The sequence below is a fragment of the Aquila chrysaetos genome, chromosome Z, assembly GCF_900496995.4.
Source record: "Aquila chrysaetos chrysaetos chromosome Z, bAquChr1.4, whole genome shotgun sequence".
Lineage (NCBI taxonomy): Eukaryota > Metazoa > Chordata > Aves > Accipitriformes > Accipitridae > Aquila > Aquila chrysaetos.
Window position 1 is genome coordinate 58,298,769 of NC_044030.1, and position 18,295 is coordinate 58,317,063.

The 18,295-nt window shown below is 50.3% G+C and overlaps 1 protein-coding gene across 1 annotated transcript; it reads right to left on the reverse strand.

Moving 5' to 3' along the window:
• Positions 1 to 7,757: 7,757 nt before the first annotated feature.
• Positions 7,758 to 15,961, reverse strand: DMRT3 (doublesex and mab-3 related transcription factor 3). Its single transcript, XM_041121086.1, is given in 3 exon segments — positions 7,758 to 8,725; positions 15,522 to 15,555; positions 15,557 to 15,961. Coding segments are annotated over 3 exon segments (1,407 nt in total).
• Positions 15,962 to 18,295: the final 2,334 nt, after the last annotated feature.

Genomic DNA, 18,295 nt, shown 5'->3' on the forward strand with positions numbered 1-18,295 from the left:
CACCTCTGATCTTCGCAAACTGAAGAGTTTGTGAGCTCTGAGACGTGTCCCACCCAGAGGGAGATGGTGGTCGCAGCCCGCTGCGGTCCAGGAGAGCTCAAAGGGTCTCACTTAGTACCGCTGTTTATAGGTTCGGGAGATGATGGGCTTTAGTCATCAGCAAATTACTGGGATTCCAGTAGCACCGGTACCCTTTCACATGAGTAACGATTCAGATAAGGAAGGCTCCAAGGCTGTCAGGGAATGACTTCAGATTCAGGTATGGGATGTTCCAAGGCTGTCAGGAGAGGATTGAGTTATGTCCCAAGGTTGTCAGGAAATTACTAATTATCCCTACTCCTGTCCCCAGCCTCCACCAGGCAACAGGACTCCTTGGTTCGGTCAGTGCAGCTCCCTGTCTTAGCCATGCAAGAGTTCCTGGTACGGTCAAGGGACGCTTAACCGCCCAACTCACTACACTTATGCTAAGGCCTAGTGAGACTTCCCAAGATCATAAATCAGCCCAGAGGGGGGAAGAAATGCACCACCACAATCCACCCCCTGACTAAAGTCAATCCATCTCTCTCTCACAGAGTGGCAGTGTGGTCGCCTCTTGCCTCTGTGCCTATAAACAGATCAATGCCATATTCCAATTGTAATTTGAGGGAAATTTTTGGTATGTCTGCTTAATTCTAAATGTTTGATAGATATAATTAAGCAATATTATATATGCAAGGAGGTTTTGTGTAACAGTGATATTTGTTTGACCATCCTCCACATTCTACTATATAGAATGATGTTTAACAACAAGCATAATATAACAGAGATGAGCAAAATTATTATAGGATGTAACATTCGATTTAAAGTTCCTGTTGCTGTCGGTGACCATCCAAATAAGGTATCCCACCAGTGATGTTCTCCAACTTTCTTTACTCTTTCCAGGATATGGTGTATCTTTTCTGCATCATGATGGACAGTAATTAGGGGGTTTTGTCAATTGTCCTGAATTTGTTTTGGCAATTGATTCAGGTCATCACGTTGTAACAGTTTTCTCACCAATTTAAGATTTGTTCCAATGGGGGTCAGTAATAAGTCATGATATGATGTGTAGTTTGGTTGTAGCAATTGGTAAGTAGTGACAGGAGCTGAATAGTTAAAATCACATCCCACAATTTTGGTAAAATTACAAATACAGTTATTTGAGTGATTATATATCTCCACGGTGGTATTGTCTGTAAGCATAGAATCATAAAGGGTTCTCATACAAACACATCCATTCCAACATATATAAGCATTGATACAGGGGCTTCTCGGGATGTATTTCAAAATGACAAACATTTTGTTCAGAAATGCTTTGGGCCTTAATGGTATTACTTTCACAAATGAATCCCTGTTGTTCCCGTACAACACATGCATCAACATCAATAGTTTGCCATTTGTTTCCATTTTGTTGGGCCCATACTCTATGTTCCAAAGGATAGAGTATATAGTTCCATGGTAATTTAATCCCAGCACAATGACTGGGTATACAGTGAGTACCGAAGCATTGAGTATTGTCAAAACAAAAGCTGTGGCTTTACTGTTGGTATGGTCATAAGTGAAATTGATTAGATGCCACCAAGATTGGAATTCTCTTTCAAATTTAGTTGCATCATCCCAAATTACCTTTTGAATTTCAGTGGGTAAGATACCCTCATCACCTTCCCTTATAATTGCTGCTACAGTAGATTGTATACACAACTGGGCTTGAATGCAGCTAAGAGCTAGAGAAACATTATTTTGTGTAATGCCCAGTGCATTGATATCCTAAATCTTTCTATGTATAATGTCTCCCATCACCACGTATCCTTTTAGATAGGCCTCGTCTCCAAGCATCACCAAAGTAGGAAGGTTCAGGTTGGCCTTATTTTTTGGTGCCATTCCAATACTTCCAGTATAATTTAGTAGGGCATGGTCCCAAGGGTCTTGTGTCTGGACCGAAGGGATTACACTTACCCAACTAAGAAAAAAATTGAGAAAAAACTGGGGACATACTGCCATTGTTGTTGCCATTGATACAGATTCATTTTCTCCTGAAAAAGAAAAGAAAGAGAAGTTTCAGTGGGGAAGGCCAAACGGGTCACCCCTTTTATGATGCAGGATAAATCTATCTAGCACTGATGTTATGTTTTGCACCACTGCTATCAGTAGCTTCCCAAGCAAGTGGACCACAAGGTTTAGTTAGAATCATAGGCACAGTTCCAATTGTGGTAGATTCACCATAACAGGCTGTCCTGGCTGTAAAGTTGTCAGACATTTCTTTCATCAAAAGGGGGAGCATTAGGTTCAGCTTTTGCAAAGAATGGTTGGCTCACAGGGCTCCCAGTGGGCCCATACGGATTATTCAATTGGTGAAGTACTTTGTAAAGTTGAGTGTCCCACTTGGCCTCATGTGGCTTAAGGCTCTTTTTCAGCAGAAAAAGATCTATTGGTAAAGTAGATCTAAAACATCTACTGGTTTTCATAGACCAGCCCAGAGAGGGGGAAGAAATACACCACTACAAGAACCCAAGCAGTGTCTACCTTAGGTCTCACAACTTTTAGCTATTGTACAACAGCAGCCGACTCAGGATTATCTCAGGATTATCTTGACCTCAGCTTTTCAGGGGAACTCTCTTGCTGAAGGCAGGCACTGTTCAGCTATTGAAAAGCTACAGCCTCTCTCTCTGGGAGATAAAAAATTAGAAACATCTTGTACTACATGCTCTGGTAAACACTATGCTCTGCTCTCATATTTACAGAGCACTTAAGTTTTTTAAGAATTTTCAGATTGTAACCATTAAATCCCTGTAGCCGTTACCTTTATCTCATGAAGAGGGAAAAGAGACACCTGAAATTTAAACTGACCTAGGTGATCTTCCTTAGGTTAGTGGGCAGAGCAAAGGTGTAACCTTGCAAAGGTTCCTGCTATCCGTCCCTCATCTTAATCTCCTGCACAGCTTGCAAAGACAAAAATTAGCAAACCACACTGCCAGAGATGCTGCAAATATTTTTCTTTCTCTTGCAGCTTCAGGAGAGCCTGGTGTCTGACAACAGATCTCCTTAAGGTACATCTCCCTCTGTAGGAGCCAAATCTTTCTGTGCATGTGATGCTCTATATCCATCCCCTACAGGATCGGCTTCCTGGTAGTGTTCTAACGGTTTGTTTGATCCTCCACTCAAGGTCAGGATTCATCCTGTACACAGGCATGCTTGGCATATAGCTGTGGCTCTCAAGCACTGCTGCTATTGTGGAAATGAATGGAATTAGTCTCTAGTGAGGGACGCAACTCTTAACGGAGATTCCTGTCGTATCATACATGCAACAGCCTGCAGGGAGTTGCTGAGTCATGCACCAAATATGCCTGTGACAGTGCAGAATGCTGCAGGAAGCACATTAACGAAACACCATTTAGGGTTAAAAGACTTGTCTTTGTTATCTTCCAGTGGCAGACTAGTGCGAGAATGTTAAAATACTGTATTAAGTTAGTTGTTATAGGGAAGGGAGAAGAATGATGCTTCAAAGTTATATGTCCACTAAAATTGAAGTTTGGATAGTATGCATTCAGAAATAATTTTCTTTTCCAGTAATGACAATATGCAATAGCATGTAAGAAATGAAATTGAAGAATTGATCTTATTCTTCAAATACAGGATAGCTTCAATATTAAAATTAACATATAAATTTAGCATCAATCTTATTTCCCCACTCACGTCCGCTGAGTAAATGCACATAAAGAATGAATCACTGAAACAGTATACTGAGAGAATCAAAGTCATTTTTCAAAGATGTCAGCACAAATGTGAGGTGAGCCTGTTCACCAACCATCCAACAAATGTTATAGAGGTGCCCCTTCAGGCCCATAAGAAGAGCAAGTCAGGGACCCCTGGGGGGAGCAGCACAACTACCAGCAAAGGCGAGGCGGGGGGGAGTTTGGGGCAAGACAACCCCATTGCACTGTGCTCATCCCCCACCCTGACTCTACCCATGTCTACAGGTATGTGAGCTGCTGGAGAACGTGAGCATCGCATTAGGGCTCTCCACAGCATTCCTCTGAGGGAGAAGTTATTATTGTTATTGTTTACATCATCGTTGGCCTTATCCACCTTGTCCCAGGTAGGGGTTAACGAGCAAGGATTAAGCAGCGTGCCCCTGGGGCAGCAGCAGCCTCTGCGGAGTGCTTTGCTCTGGTCTCTGGTGGGCCTGCACGCTGCTGATGACAAGCAGAGCCGTGGGCAGAGAGAGATTCCTGTGGCATTGCCCATTGGTCTTGCGTGCACCCATGGAGAGCTGACAGTGAAATCACCTGCCTGGCAGGAGAAAAAGCAGCCCCAGGGCATCCCAGAGAGGCACCCGGGCAGCAGCTGCTCAACCAGGAGCAGGAACTGTGCGGAGGGCAAGGGGTGAAGCTCTTCTGCTCCAAGGAAGCCACAGCTGCTCTAGCACATTCCCACCCCACCCCCCCACCCCCAAAAAAGACCGCTTGGTTTCTGGGCTTCAGCAGAGACGCCGCCAGGCTCCAGCCATCTTTCTTGATGCTTAAATTCATGTTTTCCACTGGGGATTCCTGAGCATCCGTGCCTCCAGCTTCACCCCGCCTCACCCACACGTCTTCTCTCTTCCCCAGCGTGAAGCCATCTGCTCCGATGTGGAAATACCCTTTTTTACAACAAGACAGAGCTGAAAAACGCAGGGTTTGGGTGCCGTACCCACGGGCCTTCCCCCCGGCCCGCGGGGAAGGACGCTGCGCGGCCGCGGGCGCCCCGCAGGCACAGGATACGGCCCTGCTGCCGCCAGCTGCGGTGACACTGCTGTCACCCACCCCGGCAAGAGCACGGCCTGAGGCAGAATGGGGCCCCCCCGGCTCTGGGGTGGTCGCTGCCAGCCCTGGCTGGATGGTGCACCCGGGGCCCCTGCAGAAAAGGGGCTCCCTTGCCCCTCGGCTGCCCCGGCTGAGAGGGTGGGAGCGGGTGGGCATCCCCCGCCAGCACGGCGAGGGTCTGCAGAACAGGTCCTGCGAGCACTGTGCAGGCTGAAAGAGGTCCTGCCAACGCACCAAAGGACCCTCGCTGCGTGACGGCTGGGAGCTAAAAATCATCTTTGCCTGTAGCGCCAGCCTGGAAAACACAGCTGGGTGAATAAAGCTGTTTCTCAAAGATAACCTTGCAGGCCAAACGGTACTTTTTTAAAAATTGATCTTCTGGATAGCCAAAATATTTTGCAGACAAACAAAAAACATTGTTCAACATCAAAACTTGCATTTTCTATTTTGAACACATTTAGGTTTACTCTATTTCAAAAAAAAAAGATAATTGTGAATTGAGTCAGAAGATACTTTATAACACTGCACAAGGATTATTGTAACTTGTTTGCTTTTTCAGAAAACAGTTTATCAGAAGAGATCTAATTAAAAACACCATACTGCCAAATCTGCATTCTTCACCACAAGTGTTTAGAGTGACAATAGTTCACTCCACTTTAGCCAAGGGTCACCTTTCTTTGAAAGATGTGTCCCAATTCCAAGATGCCAAAACTCTGTTCTCTGAAAACCCACAGGCCATAGTGTATAAGGTCACTATGAGCTGTTGCAGGTGCCACTGTTTGGTCTTTCTGCTGGAGATGATTTACCCTCTGTAGCAAAAAAAAAAAAAAAAAAAAAAAAAAAAGGAAAAAAATTCATTCAACGTACAGGGATGCCTATACAAAGATAGAAAGGTTTCTACTGGAAGGAAATCTGCTTGGTGCGTGAGCTCAAAACCAGAGCTCCTGGACCAAACTGCTCTTACTTAGCCTTTGACACTTAATTTCTCCCTGATGATGGAGGACAGCATTTCACCCTTTCTGTTTGCAAGATCAAGCCTATTTTACCTGTTACTTTTCTCTCTGGAGTGGCTGGAAGATGAATTTGTTTACAAGTGCCACGTGAGTGCAGGCAAATCTGTCAGTACAAAATAGTAATTCTGCATTTATGAAAATTCCAGAAGTTTTCATATTTACACTTCCATAAGGGAAGCTATTTATTTTCTTTCCTCCCTCTCCCTGCCTTAATGTCTTTGCTCTGTAGCATTACCAACAAATTGCTTTTCTGAACAGGTTAGAAAATTATGCAAGAAAAAGTATCTTTCTGTTCATTTATCCCCTAAGGAAAATAAAATCATTATTTTATTCTCCTTTTTGTGCATGTTCAGTACCCTTATAAAATGCAAGATTCACTGGGTGCACAAAGCTTACAAAATATGAAATGCCAAATGAGAACACAGGCATTCGTATCAGCAATGACACCAGATAACATGCCTGACACATATTACAGTTTTAAAGCCCATCTGCTTTAGAGTCCAACTTCAGGGCAGCCTCAATTGTTTTTGAGGTGTGGTATATAATCCATATACCTGACAGGCCTGACAGCCATTTCATCTGCATTCAGAGGTGTTTTTTGGAAGAGCCAGCGGTCAAGCAGATGCAGTCACTTGTGAACGGTTGAAAAAATGGCACTAAACCTTAACAAACTTCTAAGTGGACAAGTAATTTAGTGGCATTCCTCATCAGAAGCAATTTCTAATGTTACTCTGACACACATAAGATATGCAGTGTAATCAATGCATGCAAACATGCAATAAATTGTTCAAACCATTACTTTTCTAGAATTAGGGAAGCTGCCATTTGGCTAAACATAATTTTAAAGAAATGCCTCCTATTATATCCTATTTCCTTTTTTCTACTTCTACAGTATAGGAAAAAAAGATGCTTCTGAAGCATCAGGAAAGCCTTTTTTTCTGCTTGCTGTGACTGTAGCAAGCTCTGCTTTACTCAGCTGAGCTTGGAAGTGTCTGCAGTACATACTCAAGAGACCTCAGCTTCCCTGATGACATTTGCCTAATCTCAGTTGTAAGCTACAAGGCAGGGAAGCAGAACCTGAACTTGAAAAATGAGGCTTCCCTTGACTGCAGTTGCTGGAGCTGGACATTTTAACCCCGAGTGAGGACTAATCAGCTCTCTATCTTCAGAAATGTTATTTGCCCAGTGTAAATGGTATAAACCAAGATCATCATCTTAGTTTATTTTTCTAGAGTCCTTAGCATGCTACATTAACCTGACAATGCTTAATCTGGTGTTCATTTCACAATGCACTTCATGCAGTTCACAGCTGTAATTGGTTTTACGCTGACATTACACGTTTCGACCTAGCCATGGGGAAAGAATAACTCTTAATATTATTTCTCTGAAAAGTGTCCAAGCTCAAATGGCACAGAAGCAGCTCATGGTAGTTTCATGTGTGTATTTCTTTCTTCTGCCTTTTCTTTCACTGCAAGGACGATCACTGGCATAAGATTGTTAGGTCCTTGTTTTGGTCCATTTGCAATTGAACTACATTTGTTTGATCTCTTATGTCCTGAGGAGTTCTCTCTTATAAAACAGCATTCAAGTATTCTAGTTTAACATCCCCATTTTTCTGAGTTAAGGAACAAAGTAGACCTTGGGCTTCTGTTTTCCTTACTCTTTCTAGAGTCCAAATAACTGATAGCCGTAAAGTCTTCCTTTGTAACACACACTCAGCACTAAAGCCAGAGTATTGCTATTTGGCATTATCCAGTGAAGTGCAAGAATTAAAATAAGTTATGTCTTTATTGCTATAGTACAACACCAAGCAAAGTCACTTTTTAATACAGTTGCAAGGGTTTCGTAGAGTACATCTCCCTCCTCTTAGGGCCCAGTAGTTCAGCTGCACTGCAAGTATCACTTAGCTATCACGTGTCGAATGTCAGTCTAAGATGTGTTGAGTATTCCTTGAGTCTGAAGAATCAGACCTTTCATCATACTCATCTTCTGTGTACATCGGTTGCTTAGACACAATAGGACACCCGTCATCAGGGATTGAGATCCTAGGATCTTCTGACGAGCGGGAAGGAAGGACAGGCGAGCTTCGGAAAACGCTGGCTGAGTTGCTAGAGAAAGGACTGACATACTGGGACCGCAGCTGGTACTGCTGCTGCAGCGTCATGGTGTTCCACAGGGTGACATCGTTGGGCAGGAATGGGCTGGACTGGTTTCTTGCCAAAGTGTTCCTCAGCATCAACGGGTAGCGTGGTGGCTGAGGGAAAGGGTGCTGCAAAGGTACAGCCAGAGGATTTGGCACAACATTACTGGAATCAGCAGAGAATCTCAGTGTGTCAGGAACCCTAAATGCCGAGCCCACTGACCACTTAGAAGAGGAAATAGGGTATGAACTCAGTGTGTGTTCAAAAATGTGCCCACTGGAAGGCAAAACCAGACCATCGGATTCTGCAGACGTTCTCTCACCACTGGCCACCGACGACCGACTGGACAGGAGAACCTCTACAGCACTCACCAGATCACCGCCGCACCCCTTCAGGATCAACTCCAGCACAGCTGGCTTTTGGTTAGGGAAGATCTTTTTCAAGACTTCAAGTGGAGGTCTGTTGGCTTTCAAACTGAAAGGTAAAGAAACTGTCCCAGAAGGACCTTCTATCAGGAGGTGGTTCTGCTCTGGGTGGTACTTGGGGCTGCCTGGACGGCTCTCTGTGCTCCCACCATTTCTGTGAACTGCATAACCAACCTCATCCACTGAAACAATTTCAGGGCTCTCAGGGGTGAAGGAACTTCTGGCTTTAGTCATGTCTGGGGAACTCCTTTGGTCTGTGTCTTTGTCACTGTAGGTCTCAGCATTGTCTGCTCCACTGGCATCACCCAGCCGCTCCTCATTCATGTCTGCAAAGAGAAGGCAGAGAAGTTAACAAAAAAACAAGGCCAAGAGCTTTTACAGACGTTTGAGGATACGGTCTTCTTAAAGTGAACAGAGCAGGATCCTAGGGCAAAAAAAAGCATTCTTCACAGAGATCCTGCTAAAATTAAGGTCTCTTTGCAACATCTCATGAGAACAAAACTGCAAAAGAATCATATGACCTGGTCTAGGCATTTTATGCTGCCTTATAGATATCTTGTCTCATTATCCCATGTACAAGAAAAGAAGCAGTGCTCATTTTTCCGCTGCATCAAATACGCTATATCAATCCTCTCTCACTGGTTACAGGGCAGCAACACACCATGCAAGTACACTCTTTCTCAGAGGAACTTCAGCACTTTTGTATCATAATTCCTCACTAGCACCATCTCACTGACAGTGAGCTGAAGATATCTAGCGGGCACTTGGGAGATCAAAATTCCCTCTGCAAGTCCAACAGCACTGGTGGAAGCACTCCATCATGACCACTGGCTGAAGGTTAAAGAAGTCTTCAAATAAATCAGTGTATACCAGTCTTGGCTCTGCAGAAACTGGTTCCTTCCCCAGCGAGAATCACAGGCTTTTCCTCCAAACCCTGGAGCACAGCTGATGCCTTGGCCCAGTAGAGCACAGAATCTAGAAAAACCCGGTTTGGAGAGAACCTCTGGAAGGCATCTGGCCCAACCTCCTGCTCAAAGCAGGAGACACCTAAGATATAGAGCGGGCTGCTCATGTCCCTGGTCAGCTGAGTTTTAAATAATTGCAAGGATGGAGACTCCACAGCCTCTCTCAGCACTTGTTCCAGGTACCTTGCTTTTTGTGTGCTAAACTAAGAAGGGCATGAGCTGAGTACAGGGCTGAAACCAAGCCTGTTGACCACACTGCCTCCAAATGGACACACAAAAATGAGGATACCCCAAATCTCTGGTCACTTTGGCAATGCCTGGCCAGAGTATGGAAACCTTTGAAATAAGACTGCTTGTGAGAAAGAAGAGAAGAAGAAGAAAGGTTGACAGCTTTCACAGTTTATGCAGAAGGGGGGCAATGTACTTGCTTGAGATTGTTCACAGTTATTTCCCAAGAACGTTGTTCTGCTGGCCTTCCTCATACAGCACAATGATGACCTCCCTGGGGAAGCATCAATGTTTGGGGAAAGGGTCGTTGTCCAAGCTGCGGCTGACAGAGCCTGCTTTAACTGCACAGGGCAGCGCTTTTGAACATACATATCTGAAAGACTGCCTGCAGAAACCAATACAACGATTTGCTTGGTTTCTCAAGCCCCTGGTGATCAGCCCAACCAGATAAAGAAGCTATAAGAAGCAAGCAAAGGTTCCCAAAATGTGCTGAAGATCACCCCTGCCCAATCAAGATGGAACAAGTTAAAGGCGTGCAAGCGCCTGAGCCTCACTGCTCACCATGGACAGACCTGCCTCCCTTTCATCCCAGGAACTGGCAGGACATTTCCCCATGCAGCAGGCTAAGTTTAGTGTTGAACAGATCAGCTCAAGACAAACTCTATTATTAATGCAATTTACCCACCTTGAGAAAGGAGTCGTGGTCTGTGCAAGCCTGCACCAAGCAAGAAGCCACTTTGCTCGCCAGAACGGGAGTTATAAATAAATACAAGATCCTGGCAGAGCACAGCCTGACAGTCAGAGTGGCAAAGGCAGGTTCTCCTCGTGAGGATGGCTGTGCCAGGTAGAAATGGTGCGCCATCCTACAGGGCTGTGGGGTGCTGCTAGTTTGGGCTGCGGAAATGAGCATGGGAGCAGAGCTAAGGAATACAGATGCCCTGATGAAGATCTTGCACTTCTCTTTTAGCAGGATTACCTGTTTTGGGTACCCATTTTTATATTGGTTATGCTCTCTGTCCAGTGCAAATGGAGAAGCAGTAACTCTTCATCTAGGTATATTACAGAGAAGGCAATGTATGTATGTATGCTCTTCTTCATACACCCAGTACATCAGTCTTTCCTTAGCAGCCAAAGGGGAATGCAGGAAATGTTTGCTGATAGCGAACTGGCAATGTGTATCCTTTTGAGGAGGTGGTAAGACCTCAGTGTAGCTCACCCGTTATTTGAAAAAAAACATGAGGCTCACACTACCTTTCCCTCCTAACACCTTCGCATGTTCATAGTCATGCATTTATTACAGAAGACGGGATGCTAAGAACAATTCACACCTGAGTGAATGAGCAACTGATACATCGAAGGCTTACCGGGCAGTTTGCAGACAGCTAATTACCCCTGTCCCTGTCTTGTCAGAGTTAGAGAGGCATTTAAGGGAGACGATGGTCCTAATTTCCACATAAATAGATTGCACTGTGGTACCCAGTATTACCAAATGGACCACATGCAGGTAGAGCATATTTCACAACCACTGCGCTCTTCCAGTGTATCATTATGGGCTGATAACAAGTACCACTGGGGAGCAAATATATGCTTAAAAAAAAAAAAAAAAAAAAAAAAAAGAATCGGGTTGGATGTCCCTAATACACTCCCTGATCCTTACAAATTATTATTTTCAAGATATTTCAGGTTTGTTCAGCTTTCAGTACCCTTAAAACTATCCTTATGAGGCTTGGCTAAAAATTTTCTTCAAATTCTGAAAATTCATCCCACTGAAGTTTGCACTTTTATCATCAGGAGACTGCACAGATCCCGACTCTTAGCCTTGCACAGGGAGAGCCCCCTCGCAGCACAGATCATAAGCGGTGCATCTCACCAGTCGGTAAGACTCAACAGGGTCAGACCCGTAAAACGAGATTTCGGTGATTTAAATCAAACGATGCTATTAACACGAGGAGGATCATCCTCCGTTGGTTAACATGGAGCTCGGGTGCTACGATTTATTTTTTTTTTTCCCCCTCTGCCTTTTTCAGAGCATTTGTGGCCGCCGGTGTCGGGCGGTTTATTGCCGGCGGCGGTGGCCGGTGTCACAGCGCGGCTGCCCCAGCACCGCCGCTGCGGGCGGGTCGGACGGCCGCCGCCCGCTCACCGGGACGGTCCCCGGTGGGTTCCCGCCCGGCAGGTCGTGTTCTGACTATGATTTTTCCTCATCTGAACACCACTTCCCCACCACGCTCACGGCGTGCTCCGGGCACTGTCCCCACCTCTTCGCGGGAATTGCCGAGATTAGCTTTTCCGTTTGTTTAAAACGGGTACGAAACAGCAATCGTTAAATAAAGGAAGATTTGGGAAGATACGTTATAAATGTCCTTATGCGGGCACTGAATTGTAGGAATATTGCATGCAGGTGTTAATCCCAAATAGCCATATTTTCAGGCACAGAAACACCAATTTTATGTTCAGAATACACAACCCGCCAACGGTATTTTTTGCACCACACGTAAGCTTCACACGAGGATGTTCTAGGCTTCAAGAAAGAAATCCCATCCTCAGACATTTTTTATGTTTGTGCGTTTTGGGTGTTGTGTCTAGGTTTTTTGTTTGTTACCCTCCCCACCCCCACCCTCCCCGCCCCACACGTTCTATTTCAAAATGTCTGCATTCAAGTATTCACTTTGCCAGCCCTGAGCAAACTAGGGAAATTGTTTCTTATTGATATAAACGATGGGGACTATTCCTCAATTAATATGCACGCATAGGCAGATACATACCCACATCTACAGAGATGCAGTGTAAATACAGATACACATGAACCACAGTACGGTGGGAGAACTGTGCATGCATTCACGGTAAACTCTGCATTAATAAACAAAGCTGCTACGAATTTGGAGCAATGTATACCCCAATTTTTCCTTGTCTATTTATACATTAAGGATCATGAGTCAAATATTGTAAAAGGGCCAAATAAAAGTAAAACGGGTGAGAGAGAGAGAAGCTGTTCTCCTCAAGTTAATAACTTGTCTGGAAAACTTGGTCTAATACTTTGGAACCAAATTTGCTTCCTTGATATTCCCACTGCTGACTCTGTTAAATCAGCTTGCACTTTGATTGTTAGGACAGCTCTTTCTGCAACACGCATTTTCTTGGATCCCAAAAACATCTGCTGTTTTCCCTATTTCTATTATTAGAATGGATTGATACCAGAACTAACATAAAGCCGCATAAAGCTAAGGTCGTGTAAAACTTACGGGTTTTTTTGGTGGGGTGGTTTGGGTTTTTTTTTTCGTTGGTTGGTTTGGAGTTTTTTGTTTTGCTGTTTGTTTGGGTTTTTTTAATTACTTTCACTCCAGACTTTCTTCCCTATCTTCAAAGGTCTAAGGTGCTTTGTAGGAGACTAATCGCTGTTCCCAAACTAACACAGAGACTGCTCTGTTGGGTTAAGAAGCTGGCGCTGAAACTAACAGAAGACTCAATACAGCGTTACATTAATTGTTTGCAAGCCTTGATAACTACTACTAAGACAGAGAAATGTCACAGGCGCTCATGTGACATGAGAGATGAAAGTTCATGAGCACAGTAGGAGGAGGAGGAATTACTCTGGATTAGCACAGGCAGATGCAACAGGGGTAGTTTCTAGGTGCGTTATTTGCACAGAACACAACTTTGCAACTGTCCCACCGAAATGACCAATTCTGGCAGGAATAAAAATAAACGGATCTGATTCTACCGTACATCGGGAAATACCTCCTCCGTCCTGAAAAAACCTTCCAGGAGATTGATGTCCCGGGCGGGGGGTGGTGGTGGTGGTGTTAGAAACAGGGCGGGGGGAGTAAATAATCACATCCTCCGTTCTGATGACGGTTTTAATACAGGTTAGCAGGGAGAGAGGGAGGAGAGAGAGAAAGCCCTGCCGTTCAGAGCACGCAGGATGGCTGGAAATAAACAGGTTATCTGGTTAGACAGTGCTGGGTGGCAGGTGACGGGAGGACCCCCCGAGGAGATAATTTTCCGCTTTGCTCTCACTCATTCCCATGTTCATAAAAGCGGGGGGGGAACAAACAAACAAACAAACAAACAGAAAACCCAGCAAACCCCTGTAACAATTGGAGACCAGGGACCGCGCAGCTGAGGTCTGTGCAACCGAGGCTGCTTCCCGGCACCCTCGGTCCTGGGGTGCCCCGGCCCCCCCCAGCCCAGCCTCACCGCGGGCGGGGGCCGGCGCGGCCCCCCGGGCCTTGATTTATGAAGCTCTCCCCCGTTATTTTTCCCCCCACCCGTAAAGCTGTTAGCAGAAAGTGCTGACTGGCTGGCAAGGAAGAATTTCTCATCAATACACTTTGATTGTATTTTGCAAACAAAATGCCTGTTGCTTGGTAACATTTCACTTGAGCCTGACCTTCCCCAAAAGTTATTGCTATCAGATTCGATTTACACTGTCCTCCCGTGATTACTGTAATCTTTTAAGCTGGGAAGTTCATATATCAGGGGGAAGAAAAGTTGGGCGTGCAAGTCAATACCGTTCCTATCCGCCAGATTTATATCCTGCTGGGGAATTTTATTTGTTTCACTTTCTGGAAAGAGCCAAGGAGGTTTTTTTTTTTTCCTCTTTTTTTTTTTCTCCTCTTCCCCCCCCCCCCCCCCTTTTTTTTCCCTCGGCCTTCCTCCCCCCACCGCTGCGCGGTCCCTGCCCCTCCAAGCGCCTCCGGGAGGCTGCGGCCAGGCGGTCACTGGGGGGGGGGGGGGGACGACTACCCCAAAGCCCCGGCCGTGGGGAACGGCCGGCAGAACCGGGCAGAGATGCGGGGGACGGGGACGGACAGAAGGCGGCGGGCAGGCGGTGCCGAGGGCCGGCCAAGGGGAAGCGGGTCCCAGACCACCGGCAACCTCGCCGCACTGACGGACCCGGCGTTGTGTCTTCGCCAGAGCTGGAGGAGCACAGCCCGGTGCCGGGGCCCCGGCGGATGCCTGCGGGGCCGGGCCGGCTCCACACCCGTGCCCTCGGAGAGAGACCGGCTGGTCCCGCTCCCGCACACCGCCCCGCGGGGCTCCGGCCGCCCGGCAGCGGGCCGTAAGGAGCCGAGCCGTGCGGGAGCCCAGGATTCGCCGTTCCCCGCCCGGGGCACCGGGTAAGAGTTCGTCGCAGTCGCCGCTTGTCAGCGGAGCGGGCTGCCAGCGGCCTGACGGGCACCCCCGTCGGGGAAGGCTGCCGGCTCCCGCTCGGGCACGGGGCGGGGAAGGGGGCGGCGGCTCGGGAGCGTTAGTTTTGCCTCCAGAAACGTGGTACCGGTACCTGTAGGTCGCACTCACAAGGTGCCGGTAGCAGGCGGCGGTTTCCGGGTCAGCATCCCCGACCTGCCGAAAGCCGCCGCGGCCGCGGCCCGGCGGGACGCACTACCGCGGGAGGGAAGCCGAAACAACCGGGTCGCTGCGCTCATCCCCTGCCGCCGCCCGCCCCCCGGAGCTCCCTGTGGAGGTTTTGTCCCGCACGAGGTCCCGCAGCCCGACGCCCTGGGTGCGGGAAGCCGGGGAGCGGCTCCAGCCAGTTCTGCGGGACCGGGAGCGGCAGAAGGACGGGCGGGTGAGATCCACGCGGGATGCGGCCACTTCCCGGCCGGCCTGGGGGAACGGGCCCAGCAGCGACACGTCGGGGAGCCGGTTGGCAGCGGCGGCGTTTGCCGGTCCCCTCCGCTGGTCTCGGTGGCTGAGAGCCCGGCCGAGGAGCGGCTCCCTGCTTTTCAAGAGTGACAAAGCGCACCCGCCGGGCTTTCCCTCCTTCCCCTTCCCACGGCGCCCGTCGGGAGGAACGGAAAGCCCTCGCCTTTCCTCCCCCGGGCACCCGTCCCCCGAGACCCGCCCGTGGGGGTCCCGGCCCGGGAACAGCCCTCCCTCCGCCCCCCCCCCCCCTCCGGCCCCGCGGCGCCCGGCCCGGCCTCACCTGCCTTGGGAAGCGGCCCCGGGAGCGCGGGGGGGCGGCTCGGCGGCCCAGCGCAGGGCGGCGGCGGCGGCCAGCTCGGCGGGGGCCCGCGACGGCGCGGCGCAGGGCGACGGCCCCGGCGGCGCGGCGGGGGGCTCGGCGCTGCCCGGCGGCCCCGGGAGGGCGCGCAGGGAGTCCGGGAGGAGGCTCTCCAGGCTCTCGTTGGCCTGCTGCCGGCGAAGCGCCACCTGGGCGGCCATCACCCGCTGCCGCTCGATGATGAGGATGCACTTCTCGCAGGTGCAGTCCTTGAAGCGGCAGTAGCGCTTGTGGCCCTTCAGCCAGGACAGCACGCCGTGGTTGCGGCACCGGGCGCACTTGGGCGTCCGCTGCAGCGGAGCCCGCGGCGGCTGCGACACCGGGCCGCCCATGTAGAGGTACGGGGAGCCGTAGCCGTTCATGACCGCGGGAGGAGCCCGGCCCGCTCCGGGGCGGAGAAGGGGGCAGCGGGGGCGGGCGGAGGCCGGGGCGGCGGAGGAGAGGCGAGGAGGCGGGAGGCTCTGCCCGCGGGCTCCGCGGGGGGGCGCGGCCCCGGCCCCAGGCCGGCGGGGGTAGCCGCCGCCCGCCGCGGTGGTTGCACCGGCGGGCAGAGCGCTGCCGCCGGCCGGAGCGACACTGCCGCTGCCCGCGCCGCCCCGCCGAGCCCAGCGCCCCTCCGCCCGCCCCCCGCCCGCCCCCCTCCGCCGCCCTCCTTCTCCGCCGCCGCCGGGGGGATGGAGGGAGGGAGGAGGGAGGGAGGGAGGGAGGAGGGAGGCGGGGGGGGGGGGGGGCTCTGCCCCGCCGTCGGGGGCGGCGGCGCTGCCCGCGCCGTGCCGAAGCGGTCCGTCCCCCAGCGGGCCGGGACAGGGGCCGATGCCGCCCACCCACGCCCCCCCGCAGGGCGCAGGCCGCGAAAGCGCCCGGGGCTGGGGGCGAGCGGAGTCGGGGAAGGTTTCCCCGGGCTCCAGACCGGCCCCGCGGGGCCGGGATCTCAAAGTCCAGACGGGGCGTTTGAACACCGCGGAAAGCCCACGGGACGCTACGAGCGGCGGCACGGTGTTGCTGCTGCCGTACAACCGTCTGCGGTCCAGCGCTGCTGGGAGGGGGCTGGGGGGCGGGTGTTTGAGCCCAAAGTTTTATCAAAGTTTTGAAGCCACGAGAAGCTGCGCGGGAGCGGGAGCTGGAGCTGCCCGGGAGCAGCTGCGCGGAGCCGGGCGGCTGCGGACGGCTGCCTGCCCCCGCGCTATCCGCCGCTTCTCCCGCGTCCCTCGCCATGACAGCTACTTAAATGCAAACCGTGGCTATAGAAGGGCACGTGTAATTCAGGGCAAGCCAGATAGCTTGCAACCTATTCGATGTGTCTGATGTGGCGGAGTGGTAATTTTCTGTATCTGCGGCCGCGGGGAGGTGTCTCGCTGAAACACGAGTATTTCCAACACGGCAGCGAGAAGTTTAAATCCAAGTGTAATATATTAGTGAGAGAAGGTATGGGAATATCGGCTGGGGGGGGGGGGGGGGGGAACAAATTCACTGCAAGCGTTTATCTACCCGCGCACCGGTACTTAGCGGTACAGAGCCCGCGGGTGGCAGGCGCTGCTGCTTGGACCGGAACCCGTTTCGCTGCCCCAAGATCTCCCCTGCTTTTTCCCAGGCACCTCTCCACTGTAACCGCTACACGAAATAAACCATTTAACGAGGGTACGTAATTAGAAAATCAGATTTAGAACTCGGGAAGTATTTCGCCGGAGAGAATAAAAAGCACGGCGTGTGCTACGAAGGTATTCGCGTGATATTTAATGCCTTGGCTCGCTCTTAATGACTTTTCCGCTTCTAGGGGAAGAGCGACTCAGGGAGATCTTTCTCCCCAGGGCCGTGTGCGGGGTGTGAGGGAGGATGAGCGCCCCATCGGTTAACCGCACCGAGGCGGGGAGGTGAGTCGGATCAAGTGCGGGGAACAGTCCGTTTCCCCGCAGCGCCGGTGGGATCTCCCTTTCTTTGCTGCCGGGGTGTGCGCACTGCGCCCGGACAGCTCTGCAGCCCGCCGTACCGCGAACCGGCCTCCCCCGCGGGGCACCTTGCACACTCGTGGATCCCCGTCGGGCGGAGAAAAACAAACCAGCGGTGACTCCTCCGCGAACCAAACAAATATTCAACCATCCCAAAATTGCAAGGGGCGCGTGAAAGACGATGCGCAGCCGCCCTTTTCCCCAAAACGAAGAAGCGGGGTGCAAGTGCCGGCGCGGGGCGCGGGTCGGCGGGGTTGGAATACCCTCCTCCCCCGCGAGCAGGAGCGGGACCCGAGGGAGCCTCCGCCACCGGGGCCGGCCGGGCGGCTGCCTGCTCCCGGGCCGGACTGTCTCGGCGCGGCGGCGGGCTGGCTTAGGGCCGGGGGCCCCTCTCTCGCTTGGCTGCACAGCGGGCGTTTAGGCTGAAACACTCGTTTGATATAGTGCCGTAATCCTTTTCTCATATTTGATGGGAATGTTTTCCGTGTCCGAGTATTTGACAACATCTCCCCATAGGGCCAGGTTCGTATTTATGTTAGCAAAACGTCCCCTGCCTGAAAGTCTATTGTAACCCAACACCTGACAACCCCGGTTCCCATTTCTGCTCGCAGAAAAGGTTTATTCAAGCACATAATGGGATCTCAGCAGAAAGCTTTTCAGAAGAAGGGGCTATGGTAAACTGCACCACATGAACTCCGTTTCCAGGGCTATTAAGCTTTTAATTGGAAAATAGCAGAGGAAATTTCAAGG